At 46.7% G+C, this 16,874-nt stretch overlaps 1 protein-coding gene across 7 annotated transcripts in view; it reads right to left on the reverse strand.

Moving 5' to 3' along the window:
• The window catches only part of IQCM (IQ motif containing M), a 167,129-nt gene that overhangs the window by 136,440 nt on the left and 13,815 nt on the right, over positions 1–16,874 (reverse strand). For all 7 annotated transcript variants that reach the window (XR_005598733.1, XM_039539283.1, XM_039539279.1 and 4 more), the window contains exons 4-5: positions 16,337–16,365; positions 13,129–13,408 (exon numbers count right to left, since the gene is read on the reverse strand). Coding sequence is in view for 6 of the 7 variants with exons in the window: in XM_039539283.1 (XP_039395217.1) it covers positions 13,129–13,408; positions 16,337–16,365 (309 nt within the window). In the remaining variant the exon portion in view is untranslated. The remainder of the gene's footprint in view (positions 1–13,128; positions 13,409–16,336; positions 16,366–16,874) is intronic.

Genomic DNA, 16,874 nt, shown 5'->3' on the forward strand with positions numbered 1-16,874 from the left:
CTAGTCTGACCTCCTGCACATCGCAGGCCACAGAACCTCACCCACCCAGTCCTGTAATAGACCCATAACCTCTGGCTGAATTACTGAAGTCCTCAAATCATGATTTAAAGATTCAAGTTACAGAGAATCCACCATTAACTCTAGTGTTGGCCAGCAAGTGATACATGCCCCATATGCTGCAGAGGAAGGCAAGAAGCCCTCATAGTCTCTGTCAATCTGACCTGGGGAAAAACTCCTTCCCAACCCCAGATATGGTGATCAGTTAGATCCTGAGCATGTTGGTAAGACCCACCACCCGGACACCTGGGAAAGAATTCTCTGTAGTAACTGAGAATCTTCCATATCTAATGTCATTTCTCTAGCCATTGAGGATAGTTGCTACTAACAGTCTCAGATTGCTTACAATGGCATGTGACCTATCTCATCATACCATCCTCACCATAAACTTTATGCTTTTAGTTATACACTACATTCTTTTGGAAACACATGATTTTTATTTATTTGAATACCCATTGTGACAGACCCAGGCCAGTAGGGTACAGGAGTCTGGTCCTATTAGTATCCAGGAAGTGGACCTCCCCCCAGCCTAAGGGGAGGATCCACAGGTCTGGGACACTAACAAATTACGTGGGACAACCAATGAAAAAAACAGGATCAGGAGTGAGGTCATAGGGCTAAATGAAGGGAACCTGATGGGGACACCGAGCAGAGAACCCCGGACAACGCCCACTGCTCCTCGAAGGCGTCAAGGGAGCCAGTGGACACCGCCCAGAGGAACTCTGCCCGGTTGCGTGAACGGACGGAGGAGCGGAAATAGGCCCCACAGTCGCAGGAAATCCCGTCGGCCAACCTCCTCTCCCTGGTTTTATAGATGGCTAGTTTGGCCAGGGCCAAGAGGAGGTTGATAAGGAGATCCCGTGACTTTGTGGGGCCATGGATGGGGAGTGCATAGATAAACAGGTGAGGGGAAAAGTGCAACCAAAAACACAAGAGGAGATCCAAGAGGAGCCGGAACAGGGGCTGCAACCTGGCGCACTCTAAATAAACGTGCGCCAGGGTCTCCTTCATGCCGCAAAAGGGGCAGGTGTTGGGGACGGGTAAACCGCGCCAAGTACACGCCCGTGCTCATGGCCCCATGAAGGAGCCGCCAACTGACATCCCCGGCGGGCCTCGGGACCAGGGCAGAATACAAGTTGGCCCACCGGGGCTCCTCACCCTCAAGAGGCGGCACGAGGTCCCGCCATTTTGTATCGGGGCAGGACGTGAGGGTGAGGTGGTGAAGAGTGTGGAGCACGAGCGTGTACAGATGTTTTCTTGGCGTGGTCTGGAACAGAACCAGCTGCAGATCGGGCAGCCGGCTCGCAGCGAAAGAGCGAGGGGGCCGATTGGGTCCACGGGGCACGGGCCCGATAAAAAGGTCCACGGGGCCTGGGGCGGAAGGTGGGCGGGGTGTGCCCTCTCGCAGGACCCGGTCGAGGTAGGCCCGAGCAGCGGGCAGTAAAGCAGCCTTCACCTCCTGAAGTACGCGCCGGGGAGTACGAGGTCTGGAGAGCCCCAAGCGCTGAGCGAGCGTCAGGGGATCCAGCCAGTCTCCCCGGTCGTAGTCCAGGAGGTCCCCGACCCTGGTGACTCCCGCCAAGACCAGCCTCTGGCGCACCGCGGGGGACTCCGCCACCTGTACACGAAGCTGGGGGTTGTGTAGCAGGGGCTTACAGGAGTCTGGTAGAGGGCAAATATACTGGTCACTGGATGAGTAGTTTTCTGTTCCCTGAGTGACCAGAGCAGGGGCTGCACTAGAGTAATCAGGAACCTGCTAGAACCAATTAAGGCAGACAGGCTGATTAGAACACCTGCAGCCAATCAAGGCAGGCTAATCAGGGCACCTGGGTTTAAAAAGGAGCTCACTCCAGTCAGGCGAGGGGGAGCCAGAGGAGAGGAAGTGCGTGTGAGGCACTGGGAGCAAAAGGTGCAAGGAGCTGAGAGTGAGAGGGTGTGCTGCTGGAGGACTAAGGAGTACAAGCATTATCAGACACCAGAAGGAAGGTCCTGTGGTGAAGATAAAGAAGGTGTTTGGAGGAGGCCATGGGGAAGTAGCCCAGGGAGTTGTAGCTGTCCTGCAGCTGTTCCAGGAGGCACTATAGACAGCTGCAATCCACAGGGCCCTGGGCTGGAACCCGGAGTAGAGGGCAGGCCCGGGTTCCCCCGAAACCTCCACACTCCTGATCAGACACAAGAGAAGTTGACCGAGACTGTGAGGAAGATCACTGAGGTGAGCAAATCTGCCAATAAACGCAGGACCCACCAAGGTAGAGGAGGAACTTTGTCACAACTGGTGTCAGGAGAACCATCGTAGGACTCGTGCCAGGGTCTTCTCTACCCCCAAGTGCCCCCCAAAAAGATGACTATGAGCAAGACTTAATACGGTGTTCTGGTGTTTTTGAGGTACTAGGATCTGCTGTACCTTCTGCCCCTGTACTGGTGCAACCCGGTAAAAGAGATTCTTTTTCATTATGAAATAGGGTCCTGGTCCCTGGGTTTTCCCTTCCACAGGGACCCCATCTATTTCAGTCACCTCCTTTCTAACGTTGTCGTACCTTGGGTCTTTAGCCTGGTCCGGTCCAAAATTTCCTCTCCTGGGGCTAATCTGCCCAACATCTAGGGGCCCAGTCTCTGTTGCCTCTACTGGTTCAGAAGCTTTAGGGTGGGGGTCAGACTCGGGTGCTTCTCCCTCCTGGGTGGCCTCCTTTTCAGCTGCTCGGGTCCGCCTACCTACGAGAGTGACTCTCTGGCTTTGGGTCACTATTCGGGTTCCCAAGGCCTTAGCTGCCCTCCTTTCCCTTTTTGACTTTCTACCCAGTCTGGGAATGGAAAATAAATCTGGGGATATTTCAGAGAAGACTGGGGGTTGACAGTCTACTGTGGATGCCTCACTAACTTCAGGGTTCCCCTCTTTCTCCAATCCTCCTACTGGGAGTAAGTCTCCAAACCCTGGGAAGTCCCTCCCTATGAGCACCGGGTATGGGAGTTTAGGGACTACACCTGCTGCTACCTCAGTAGTGTTCCCCTGAATCTCAATTTTTACTGGGATGGTGGGGTAATAACCAACTGTCCCATGGACACGTTATCCCCATATGCTTAGCCCGTAGCAGCTGACTACACTTCACGAGCTTCCCCGAGACCAGCGTGATAGCACTCCCCGAATCAACCAGTGCCGTGGTCTCTAACCTATTTAGCTTTACTGGTCTGGTGTACATATGTGGGGTTAGTGAGACCCCCACAAGGTGGATTAGGGAGCATGGGTCTGCCCAGTTCCCCAGGTTACACTGCATAGGCTCCTCCGCATTGGGACACTGTGCAGCTATATGTCCCCACTCCCCGCAGGCATAACATCTAAATGGGGCCCTAGGCATTCCCCAGGCTCTTGGTTTGGGCAGTCTAACATCACGATCCTCTTCTCCCTCAGTGCTCCGACTCTTTGTGGCTTCTGGTGGGCCTTCAGCCCCTCTCTTTTTCCACCTGTGATCTCCTGGTTGCCCAGTCACCTGAGCTCTAGGGCTTGGTGCTGCTAGTTTAACCCGGGGTGCCTCTTCCTTAACTGGTCGGGTCAGCTCCCTCGCTGTCCTTGCCTCTCAACCAGTGCAACAACCTCCTCATAGGTGGAGGGTTCATTCTGGCTTACCCAGGCACGAAGGTCTGGTGGAAGTCCCCTCATGTATCGGTCGATGACCAGAACCTCTAGTATCTCTTCCGGACTCCGGGACTCCGTTCGCAACCACTTTTGTGCAAGATGGATGAGGTCATACAATTGGGACCGCGGGGTTTTGTATTCCTGGTACCTCCACTCGTGATACCGCTGGGCCCGCACTGTGGTCGTTACCCCAGATCTGGCCAGGATCTCTGCTTTCAGCTGGGGGTAGTCTGCTGCAGCCTCTTCAGGCAGATCATAGTAGGCCTTCTGGGCCTCCCCACACAGGAATGGGGCAAGGATGCCAGACCACTGAACTCGAGGCCAGGCCTCGCGTAGGGCTGTCCTCTCAAAGGCCAGAAGGTATGCCTCTACATCATCCTCCCGTGTCATTTTCTGCAGCCAATGGCTGGCCCGTATGACCTGCGTCCCATCATGGCCACGGTTCAGCTCTGTAAGGGTCTTTACCTGGTTTACCAGTTCCCGCAACATAGCTCGGTCTTGAGAAGCCTGGTCCATCAGCAGGTGATTAGTCTCTTGCTGCAGCCGCACTGCCTCCTGTTGGGCAGCTGCCTGGACACGGGTAGCCTCCTGTTGGGCCGCTGTAGCTTGTATCAATACCCACACTAAGTCATCCATCGTGGTGAAAAAAAAAACCCTCTATTTTTTTTTAAATCACCCTCCTTCTTCTGCCACGCTGTGCACACCAAATCCCACTCCTGACACCAGTTGTGACAAAGTTCCTCCTCTACCTTGGTGGGTCCTGCACTTATTGGCAGATTTGCTCACCTCAGTGATCTTCCTCACAGTCTCGGTCAACTTCTCTTGTGTCTGATCAGGAGTGTGGAGGTTTCGGGGGAACCCGGGCCCGCCCTCTACTCTGGGTTCCAGCCCAGGGCCCTGTGGATTGCAGCTGTCTATAGTGCCTCCTGGAACAGCTGCAGGACAGCTACAACTCCCTGGGCTACTTCCCCATGGCCTCCTCCAAACACCTTCTTTATCTTCACCACAGGACCTTCCTCCTGGTGTCTGATAATGCTTATACTCCTTAGTCCTCCAGCAGCACACCCTCTCACTCTCAGCTCCTTGCACCTTTTGCTCCCAGCGCCTCACACACACTTCCTCTCCTCTGGCTCCCCCCTCCCTGACTGGAGTGAGCTCCTTTTTAAACCCAGGTGCCCTGATTAGCCTGCCTTGATTGGCTGCAGGTGTTCTAATCAGCCTGTCTGCCTTAATTGGTTCTAGCAGGTTCCTGATTACTCTAGTGCAGCCCCTGCTCTGGTCACTCAGGGAACAGAAAACTACTCATTCAGTGACCAGTATATTTGCCCTCTACCAGACTCCTGTACCCTACTGGCCTGGGTCTGTCACACCATGTAAACATTATGGACCAAGGCAAAACTGTTAAGACTTGGTAGCCTGGTTTTCATCTTTTCTGCTCTCATTGATGCTAATTCAGCACCTCTGGAAATCACCTGATTTGAGTGCCTACAGAGAGAGAGAGAGAGAGAGAGAGACAGACAGACAGACAGACAGACAGACATACACACGTTTTGAAAAATAAATAAAACAGAAACAAAGTTCAAAATAGGTTCTATAATTAAATATTATATATAATTCCATATATATAAAATGGAATCTTAAAAGTGCAAGAGTTCTAACCCACTAGTAGAAAAATACAGGAAGATTTAGCAAACTCATATTAATCTTATGAGCTATGCTTTTCTGATCTCAGTGGATGCAACCTGATCAGCATTTCAGATGAAGGCCCAAAACATTCCGGCAGTTCGCCCCAGGGAAAATCAGTCCCCAAATCCAAATATGGCAACAACAACAACAAAAATTAGAAGAAAAACGTAATCCTGGGAATATAAGCAAGACTCGTGATAGTTGTGCAATAAGGGGGAAATCTTTTGCCCAATACATAGTTTGTACCAAGCTATGGAGTAGCCTCCATAGTATCTGCTCACAGCCAGCCTTCTACTCCCCCTCACCCACATGAGCACAAAGGCAAAGAAAAGCAATGGGATGCGTGTAGCTACAGATATCCTGGGCTGTCGCTGCCTATGAATGCCTTCTCTGAACTAACTTGTAGAGATCCCTTGTACAGTTTATCTTGCCTTCACATGCCCAGCAGAACCCCTACAAGAGGGACCCTGGCACCTCAGAGAGGATGGCCAACTACTGATCTTCCCTTCTGTGGAAGTATGGGTTATATTAGCTCCTTATGCCTCTTTATAACAACCTAGTCTGGCCTGATTCGTTCTGAGGATAGTCAGGCCAGTGGAGGATGAGGTGTAGAGTGGTTACACATCAGCAGATCTGTGGTCTGGATCCCTAGAACTGCTTCAAGAGTCAGGAGTCTCATACGTGAGCTCCCTCTCCTCTGACTTGCTTTCTGCATATCCAGCACTAGAGCTGCAGTAACTCCCTGAGAATAGTTGTAGGGGGCAGAGGAGAGACCATTAATTATGGAAGAAAATTGTCGCTCAGGTGGTTTAGAGCAGTGTTTCTCAAACTGGTGTCACTGCTTGTGTAGGGAAAGCCCCTGGCAGGCCTGGCTGGTTTGTTTACCTGCCCCGTCCGCAGGTCTGGCCAATTGCGACTCCGACTGGCTGCGGTTCGCTGCTCCAGGCCAATGGGAGCTGCTGGAAGCGGCGTGGGCCAAGGGCCTTCCTGGCCACCGCCTCCAGCAGCCCCCATTGGCCTGCAGCGGCGAACCGTGGCCAGTGGGAGCCGCAATCGTCCGGACCTCCGGACGGGGCAGGTAAACAAACTGGCCCGGCCCGTCAGGGGCTTTTCCTACAGTTTGAGAAACACTGGTTTAGCAGATCTTGAGGAACTGGCTGCTGAGATTCAGAGCAACTACTGAGTGTTATTTTCTCCCAATATTAGATCTCCCCTCCACACTGTGGAGTGTGGCTAGATCAGATTCGTCCTTATTTGTACCATAAAGGAGGCCTAAGCCAGACTTTTGCATTTAATCTATTTTACTATAAGGTATCTTTGTGGCTATGTAATTCCGATTTCTGTTTCTTTACCTAATTTATAGGCCAGGACAAATTAAGGCAATCCCTGGCTATAGGCACCACCCCCATGGTGCTCTCAGGCACAGCCCCCATGCCATGATCCTTGCCCTTCCATGGGGGTGACAGTATGTTTCTGTTAAGATGAATAAGGTAGTTCATACTTCTTGGAGCTATTGTTTGTTGTTTGCAGACTAAGACAGGAATCAGCTATACTCAAGTGACATTTTCAAGCTTTTCTTTACATCTGTGAGAGCTAGAAACATTTATTTTTAAATGAAGCTAAAATTATCATCACATCATGACTCCTGGAAGTGGGGCCTAGGCATGGGACCATCATGCCTATGCCTTAATCCATCCCTTTTTATAGGTTTAATATGCCTCATGAATTTTTAATCCATGTTTCACTTTACATTTTTATAAATTAAAGAGTATCAGGCATTTCAGAGACCACACCTTTACCGGGTTTAAAAAAGGTATATAATCGATTTAACAAGATACAACTGTATTTTCAATTTTGCTGTGATCAGCAAGTTTCCACACTCCACAGGGAGAACCTTATGCTCACTGCATTGATATCTTAAAGATCTTTAGCCTTCTCTTCTCCAAAAATCTGTACACTCAGTACATAGGGCAGGAAGACAGCAAAGGGCTTTGGAGTGAACAGCTGTGCATTTTGGTTTCTTCAATTTTGCATTCAATAGGTTCAAGTATTTTGCAAACTATCTTAAACAGTCTGACCACAAATCCTTTCCCCTCCCAGTTGTTCAATTTTCAGTCTCTCAGTTCTTATGTTATCATTTCACCACTTCCCCAGTCACTATAGAGTTTTCCAGAGTAGGAAGATTTGAATTTCTAATGTAAAAAACAAGCAGCAAAAGCCTCTTTGGCTTAAACTTTTCAAGTCTTTTTTGTATATAGTAAAGAACCAAAAAAGGCTTTACAGGTTACCTTTAACCTTACACAGGGAGAGGCACTACTGTTCCAGATCCTAGTTAGGCATATTCTTCAAAGAAGATGTTTTATTAGTAATGCCATTCCTCTTTGCCTGAAATACTTTGCAGTGTCTCTCTCTCATTCTGACACTTTCATTCATACTTCACCATTTTATTGGCACATTGAGCTTTGAAAGATAGCACAGTTATTTACTATGTTCACATCCACCAAATTTTGAACACACTATATAAAGATGTTCAGTGACACTGATTGAGTAGATTCAGGCATAGCTGATTATCCTGCTAACATTCTGGGACTGATTGAACATAATTGTCCTTTGATTAGACTACCAAAACCAGGAGTCCTGCCTGATAGCAATAGTTTGGAAAGGCACTGACAACCTGCACACCAGATTGTTGATTCAGATGTCAGCTATTCTGAAGTTCCTGCATAAAAGACTACACCAATCCATAAAAATTTCTACTGGTCTACATTTGTTTTTCCCTTTCAATCAAGCAAGCATGATAGCCCAATGCCACCTTAAAATTGCTAAAATTGTAGACCAGAAGGTTGTGTTGTTGCTGCTGCACCAACAGCAGGCTCTCTCAGGCTCCTCCATCCAGGTTGATTCTCTCTGACCCCATTGGGACCTTCTTCTGAGCTTTCTTTCCCCTTCTGGCTGTTGCCTCTTGGCTAGGGGTTATGTTCCAGCTTTCCTTTCCCAGTCTTTTTACATTTCCACAAATGGGAAGTTCTTTAGGGGTTTCCCACCCACCCACCCTCAGCTGCTGGTGGTGGATGTAGTCTCTTCCTTTCCTTGTATTCCTGGCCCCAGCCAGCCTGCCCGTTTTTATTTTTCTCCCCTGCCCCACCAGTCTGCAATCTTTTATCATTTTTGTTGCTGTGAATAAATTGGAGAGAGAGCAGATATTTCCTTAAGTGTGATGCCCAGAATTGGGCACAGCACTCCAGCTGAGACCTCAACAGTAGATGGGACAATTGTCTCCTGTGTTTTACATACAACACTTCTGTTTGTGCATCCCAGAATTTTAGCCTTTTTCACAACTGCATCACATTGACTCATTCAATTTGTGATCCACTATACCCTCCTCACCCCCCAATCCTTTTCTGCAGTACTACTGCCTAGCCAGTTATTCTGCATTTTGTAGTACTGCATTTCATTTCAGTTCTCTAATTTGTCTAATTTCTAATCCTATCCTCCAAAGTGCTTGCGACTCCTCCCAGATTGGTGTCATCCACAAATTTTATAAGCGTACTCTCCACCCCATTATCCAAGTCATTAATGAAAGTATTGAATTTTACTGGACCCAGGACTGACTCTTATAGCACCCCACTAGATACGCCTCCAAGTTTGAAAGCAAACCATTGGTAACTATTCTCTGCGTATGGTCTTACAACCAGTTGTGTCCTCACCTTACAGTAATTTCATCTTGACCACATTTCCCTCATTTGCTTAACCGGTGATGGTGTGGCTGATCTGGTTAGGTCCAGGTCCAGCCACACCATCACCGGTTCATTCACCTGCACGTCCACCAATGTAATATACGCCATCATATGCCAGCAATGCCCCTCTGCTATGTACATCGGCCAAACTGGACAGTCTCTAAGGAAAAGGATAAATGGACACAAATCAGATATTAGGAATGGCAATATACAAAAACCTGTAGGAGAACACTTCAACCTCCCTGGCCACACAATAGCAGATCTTAAGGTGGCCATCCTGCAGCAAAAAAACTTCAGGACCAGACTTCAAAGAGAAACTGCTGAGCTCCAGTTCATCTGCAAATTTGACATCATCAGCTCAGGATTAAACAAAGACTGTGAATGGCTTGCCAACTACAGAACCAGTTTCTCCTCCCTTGGTTTTCACTCAACTGCTAGAACAGGGCCTCATCCTCCCTGATTGAACTAACCTCGTTATCTCTAGCTTGCTTCTTGCTTGCATATATAAACCTGCCCCTGGAAATTTCCATTACTTGCATCCGAAGAAGTGGGTATTCACCCACGAAAGCTCATGCTGCAAAATGTCAGTTAGTCTATAAGGTGCCACAGGATTCTTTGCTGCTTTGACAAATCCAAGTTAGCTATTCCTTATAACCCTATTATTCTCTAGATTCTTACAAGTTGATTGATTAATAATTTGTTCCAGTATCTTTCCAGTAATCAAAGTTAGTCTGACTGGTCTATAATTGCCCACATCCTCTTTGTTCCCCTTTTTAAAGATAGGTATTATGTTTGCTCTTCTCCAGTCCTCTGGGTCCTCACCCACCCTCTGAACTCAATCTACATCAGTGGTACCCAAACTTTTCCAGTTGCACCCCACTCTGACCATTAACAGAATCTGTCTGCATCCCCTCCCCATTAATGCACAGCCAAGCCTTCCTCAGCAGTGGAGCTTAGGCTGAAGGTGGATCAGGGGGCAGAACTGGGGATGGGGGCAGAGCTTGGCTGGTGGCAGAGCAGGGACGGGGATGGAGTGGGGCTCGAAGTGTGGTGCTCAATCCCTGCCCCCCATAGGGGCTGGTCCGAGCTCCACCGCATGCTCCCCCAAATGTTCTCCATGACCCCCTTAGGGGGCACAGCCCACCACTTGGGAACCACTGATATGCACACTGTAGTTAGACCAAACTTTATCCATCCCTTCCTAGGTTATGAGTGTACTGGTAACATAAGGAACAACAGCAAAAATGTAAACTTCAGCCTAAGCTTTTTTCTTAATTTTGGTTGTTCCTAGAGTTTCCCTGCAGAGACCTTTCTGTCCTAGACCCTAGTTCCATTTGTCCAGTGAGACAGTCCCATTTTCCTTATATCCAGGATGGAGTTAATGAGGCAGACATGCCCGAATAAGCCAGCAGGAATCAGTCAGCTTCTCTTTTCAGGATTCCAACTTGTGCTAATGCAATGAGTCAATGTAAGAATTCTGCTCCCCTGTTACAAAGAGTAATATGTAGTGAGTGAGTGAATATATTTGTTTCAGTGTACTGAACCTATTCATATTAATTGTGGTTTGAGTTTTTGGATGCTTATATAGATATTTATGCAGGAGCCGTCTGATTCAGAGTATTTGAAATAAGGTTCCATCTGGCAAATCTAGGTGAATTCTTTCATGGCTGAGAAACAAGTAAATTTCCTCTCAGTAAATAATTGTGTGTGTAAAAATGGGCCTTTGTAGCCTCAGAATTTCCAGTTAGACCTTTTCTACAGAGTACACTATCAAAATTCATAGGAGATCATCATTGCATCTCTCTTAGATCTTTCTCTGGCATTATGGGACTTGGGCCACCTGTTCAGAGAAAAAAATAAAAGTTCAATAGGGTAAAAAATTATAGGAAGTTGGATTTGGTTTATAGCATATAACCTGTGGTGGTTTTGTTCCTTTTATGTCTGAACAAATGCTTGACCCAAACCACAAGAGCAAAGCCTCATGGCATTTTCCCAGATATACAAACAACAAAATTCTATCAACACGAAATAGCACTGACTTCACTTCCCCAGTAAAGGAAAAAAATTAAGCTTCCAGATTCCTTCTCTGAGAGGTAAAAAGTCCTCCCCATAATGGGGTTTGTTATACCTCAAGTGGCACTAGTAGCAGTTGTAATTTACCAGGCAAGGATGTGCACAGTGGTTAGGTTTGGCACTATTTCTGTGGATGCTCATCATTATAGTGTATGTATCTTTTTGAAGTAGTGGCTTTTTGGACTGCAACAGAACTTCACACACAACACTATAACATTCAAATACCCCATCTAAGAATCTGCCAAGCTCCAGGCTAGATGATAAAGTGATAGGCAGAGGATATGATTTCTCTTCTGAGATGCAAGGTCGGAGGTCTTTGGAAGGAAGAAATGTGGTTTCTGAGATTACAGTGAGAACATCAGGGGATGAAATATGATGAGCTCAGGCCAAGGCTATGCAGGCAACATCAGTTCCATCTAGCTTCTACTTCTTGATTACATGAGGGAGCAGAGAAGTCAGCATGAAGGCACACATGAGGTTCTGTTTAGGGCTGGTCAAAAAAATTCCACAGAAATTTTTTTTTGATGGAAAATTGGGTTTTTGACAAGACAAAGTTCCTGAAGGTGTCTCCTTTCTGTGGAAAATCTCAACTTTTCATCAAAAAAACAAACCCGAAAACCAAAAGAGTTTGTCATCTAAAACTGAAGACACATTTGAAACAAACAATATTTCTCACTATTTGGTAACCCTTACTATTTGTCAGGGGAGGCTCCATGTATTTTGCTGCCCCAAGCACAGCAGTCAGGTGGCTTTCGGCAGCATGCCTGCGGGAGATCCGCTGGTAACGCGGATTCGGTGGCATGCCTGTGGGAGATTCACCAGTCCCGCGCCTTCAGCGTACCCGCCATCAAATTGCTGCCAAAACCGCGGGACCAGCGGACCTCCTGCAGGCATGGCAGGCTGCCCCGTGCGGCTTGCCGCCCCAGGCATGCGCTTGCTGCACTGGTGCCTGGAGCTGCACGTGCTATTCATAAACCCAGTTGTGAAACCCTTGCTCACACTGAGTCGTACACTGACTCCATGAGCATTCCCCTTGCAATTAATAAGCCAGATCTGCCATGAGACCTCCATAGAGTTATGCCCATTTATGCCCGCTGAGAATCAGGCCACTATGAGAGAGGAAGGCAGAATTGAGCCCAAAGTAAGGAGTTACTTTTTCCACCTTTTAAAAAATTATATATAAATGAATGTGACTCTGAGGGAAAATTGGACAGAGGAGCCTGCCAAAGACTCCAGCCAGCAGGAACAGAAAGTGAGGGGGTAAAATGGGGCCCATACAACTCCCTTCTACTCCCAGCACCCTCTGGACCCAGAATTGTGCAAGGTAGACACCACACATACACACTCTGGGGGCACAATGATCCAGGAGGGATCCCTCACCACATGGACTTGGTGGAAAATTAGAGATAGCCAGAGATGCCAGGCAGAAGGAACAGAAGCAGCCAAAGCAAGGACCTCTTTACTGTCAAACAATCCAGTCAAAACTATAGAAAGTTCTGATTTTCTCTGCCCTGTGTTGACTGGCTGTTTTCTCCATCCCTTCCCCATACCTTCCCTCGCAGTCTCTTTACTTCAGTTATACTGAACACCTAACCCTCACCTGTCCTGTCACTTCCCTTTTCTTTCCAACTGATCCCATTCTAAACCAACCCCCCCCATTACACACACATTAAAAATATTGTGGAACATACATGTTTGCTGACATCACATTGTTCAATCTGCTTGTGCGTTATGCCTCTTCTCCCACCCTGTCTGGTCTGTCAATTTAGACAATTTTTCTCGTTTCCTAGTACTTCTCTGTGGCAATAATAAACTCATTGGGGGAAGGGACTGTCTTTGTCTTCTGTTTCTACAGTGCCTAACACAATTAGGTCCTGGTCTGTGACTGGGGCCCTACACACTATGGTCATACAAATAACAATAAATTAAAAACATCTTTCTCACCTTCTTCTTTCAGAATACATTGTGGAGATGGTTGGACTAATATCTTAGATTTCTCAGGATATGTTTTGAAGCACTTGGATGTGAAACTGTTTACAGAGCTTAGTCTTTCAGGTGGCTGTTTTAATCCTTCTTCTAAAAAAGGGATTCTGAGAAAATTCTTTTTAAGATTTGTTGTATGAATAGAGTTATAAGTAGTGGCGTTTTCTTCTAAAATAGGAAGGGCACTAGCAGAAGTCCTTGTTGGTTCCCATGAGGAAGACGGTACAGGTCTATCATATTCCTGTTGACAAAATAAATACATTATTAAACTGTCCACAACTAAAATCTGTCAACTGTTGTTTCTGCTGAGCTGAACCTAACTGCAGACCACGCTTCTACTATATTTTAAAAAATAAGAATCTGGGGTTACTGAGAGATAATTGCATGGCTATGAATGTAACACAGTTATTTCAGAAGTTCCAGAAACTCTCGAGGATGTTATTCTTTTTATAAGATGAAACTTCTGGAATCTCCCAACTTTTGAGTACCTGACTACACAATGTTAATGCCCATTTAAGATAAGCAAATTCCATGCAATAAACTGTTTGTTTTTAAAAAATAAGAGGTGGGAGAACCATAGATGAGCAAGGTCTTCATGGCTTCAAAACTCTGCTGGCTTACAAAAACTTGCAAATAGGTTGTGCAAATCCCATAAAATTAAACTATTTGGCCAGATATCACCAGATCCTTGCCAGTCTTGACCAAGGTCTCAGTCAGAGCTTAGAATTTCATATTTAATAGCCAGACACTTACTACTAGTAAACTATTCTACACTTACCTATTTTATGCTAATACTTTCCCAGTTAAGCAAAGTCATTTCCATTTACCATCATTAGACTCATTCAGTTCCCTCAGGACATCCTAATAATATAGCTTTCTCAACATGCTGTGAACCAGTCTAGCAAATTATTTTATAAAAATATTTTAAACGTATATGTTATTACTATGTACTATTTTATAGCATCCATGAGTCTGTTAGGTGGCTCACATCTAGCCTAGGAGAGACAGGTCCATTACCCAAAGAACTGTAAGAACTGATTCTTGCAATTGGATCTGTATTAGTATAGCTTGTGATGCCCATGCAGATCCGTACAGGGGCCATAAATTAAGAAAAGTTACAGACAAACTCCTCACTAAGTAATAAAATAATAAAATATTTTAAAAAAAATTGATTTGACCCCATATTTAATTCACATTTTATTGAACCTTGACCCTATGCTAAGCATCCATCATTTGGCTGTATCCTTAAAACACCTTTACACATTGGGCCAAGTTTATCTCCTAGGTTGCTCTACTCAATATCAGCTTTGCACAGCTGTCTATTGCACTGTTTCTCAAACTGGGGTCACCGCTTATGCAGGGAAAGCCCCTGGCGGGCCGGGCCAGTTTGTTTACCTGCCCCGTCTGCAGGTCCGGCCGATTGCAGCTCCCACTGGCTGCAGTTCACCCCTGCAGGCCAATGGGGGCTGCTGGAAGCGGCGACCAGTACGTCCCTCAGCCCGCGCCGCTTCCCGCAGCTCCCATTGGCCTGGAGCAGTGAACCGTAGCCAGTGGGAGCCGCGATAGGCCGGACCTGCAGACGGGGCAGGTAAACAAACCAGCCAGGCCTGCCAGGGGCTTTCCCTACGCAAGCGGCGACCCCAGTTTGAGAAACACTGGTCTATTGGCTGCTCTACAACTCAGAACAGCTGGAGAACAAAGCACTCCAACCACTTCCACAACTCACCCATTCCTGCACTCCTATCCTGGCACACCACTACCTCAACAACAGTGTAGGGCTACACCAGCTCTAAACTACTCCAGCACTGAGGGCATTCCCCAAGAGTCTGTTACAGACCTTTAGCCCTGCAAGAGAAGAGCAGTGTAAAGGGATTGCGAGGTAACCAGAATATAACCCATGGAATAAATACAGCATCATGGAACTGCAGCAGCCTTTAAGGAGGAAGGCAGCAGCCAACCAGCACAGATGAAAGTGCACAACAATAGTGGGAAGAAACATTTTGTAAAATGACACTAGGACATGTCTATCATGTTCTCTTTAGTGTTCACACAACTACCAGAGCGCCTGAGTTTGATTCTGTTCTGAAAATAATCTACACAGCAAACATTATGGTACTCACCATATCTATCTTGAGGAAGAAAACTTGAGCCAAGCCTGACTAGAGTTGAACCCATGGCTAATAACATTAAACTCATCTTTAGACAATAATCCATCCCTGTTCGCAAAGCTCTCTAACTCCAGTGTTACTACCTCATTTTCTTTAAAATCAAATTCTCTCTGCAAAAACACTCATACCAAACAATGCCGGACTCCAATGCCCTCTCTACACTCTGTCCTGTGAATCCCCCTGTGGGTTTTGTATAGGCCAGTAGACCTATGTACAGGAGTGTTTGTAATGCTCCCACAGTGCTTTATGCTCCTCCAAGCTGCAAGAAGCAGATGATGAGCTGTAGCTCTTCAAATAACTGTACAAAAACTCTGGATTAATATACACAGGATTCCCCTCCACCTCCATTCTCCAGCCTGGAAAGGTAGATAAATATTAATATTTATCAAAAGTTAGGGGACAGATCATAATCTGGTATAAACTAACAAAACTGCATGAAAGTCAATGGAGCTACAACAACTGACACCAACTGAGGGTCTCTCTCAAAATGCTTATCCAAGCTCTCTGTATTTATGGTGGGTGCTCTGGGGCTGGAGCACCCACGGAAAAAAAAATAGTAGATGCTCAGCGCCCATCGGCAGCCCTGTGGATCAGTTCCTTCCCCTCCCTTCTAGTACCTCTCACCCAGTGAGCCCCACCAATCAACTCCTTCCCTTCCCTCCCAGTGCCTCCCACCTGCCGTGATCAGCTGTTGAGTGGTGTGCAGGAGGCACTGGGGGTATGGGAAGGAGCAGGGGGGGCAGTAAGAGGCAGGGGGGGCAGAACAGAGTGGGAAGAGGTGGGACAGAGGCAGGAAGAGGCTGGACAGGGGTGGGGGCTTCGGGGAAGGGATGGACTGGGGGCAGGGTGTGGGGCAAAGCAGGGGTTGGGCCTGGGGCTCCTGCCGGCTCATCCTTATGGGATCTTTCAGTGACACATCCCGTCCTTTATCCCCTCTACTAATTCCCAAATGAAAACACTATCCCCAAATTTTTATATTACAGACAACTGATAATACTTACCCCACAAGAGCTTATTGGCCTGTCGCTACCTATTTGGAATAAAAATTGGGGAAATTAGTTTTAAAATTGTAATTTAGATACAACAATAAACCATTGTTCAGTGCAATTAGCTAAAAAAGGTTTGATATGGTAGTTGTTATGCAGTTTCTAGGATCTCACAGTGAAAAAGTAAAATTTTAAATACACATGACAGTGGCAGGAATTTTTGTTCATTAGAAACTAAGAAAAATTTACAGTGTATTATTTGTATCCTGTAATACCCACAATGTGCTAGGCACTATCCAAACATATATACAGACACAGTCTCCACCTCAAAGAGCTTGCAGTCTAAGAAAAGCAGCATACGGGCAGAGGGAGGGATAAAAATATGTGATGAAAATATATACATTTTCCCCCAGTAATAAATATCAACCATCCCCAACTGCCTTCTTTCTAGATCTTATTAATTGATTAATTTATTGTAAGCATCACGGTAAAAGATCTTCAGGAGGGATCTGAAAGAGGGCCTAGTTGTTCTATACAGATTAGTTCTGGGAGG

The sequence above is a fragment of the Mauremys reevesii genome, linkage group 5 (assembly GCF_016161935.1).
Source record: "Mauremys reevesii isolate NIE-2019 linkage group 5, ASM1616193v1, whole genome shotgun sequence".
Classification (NCBI taxonomy): domain Eukaryota; kingdom Metazoa; phylum Chordata; order Testudines; family Geoemydidae; genus Mauremys; species Mauremys reevesii.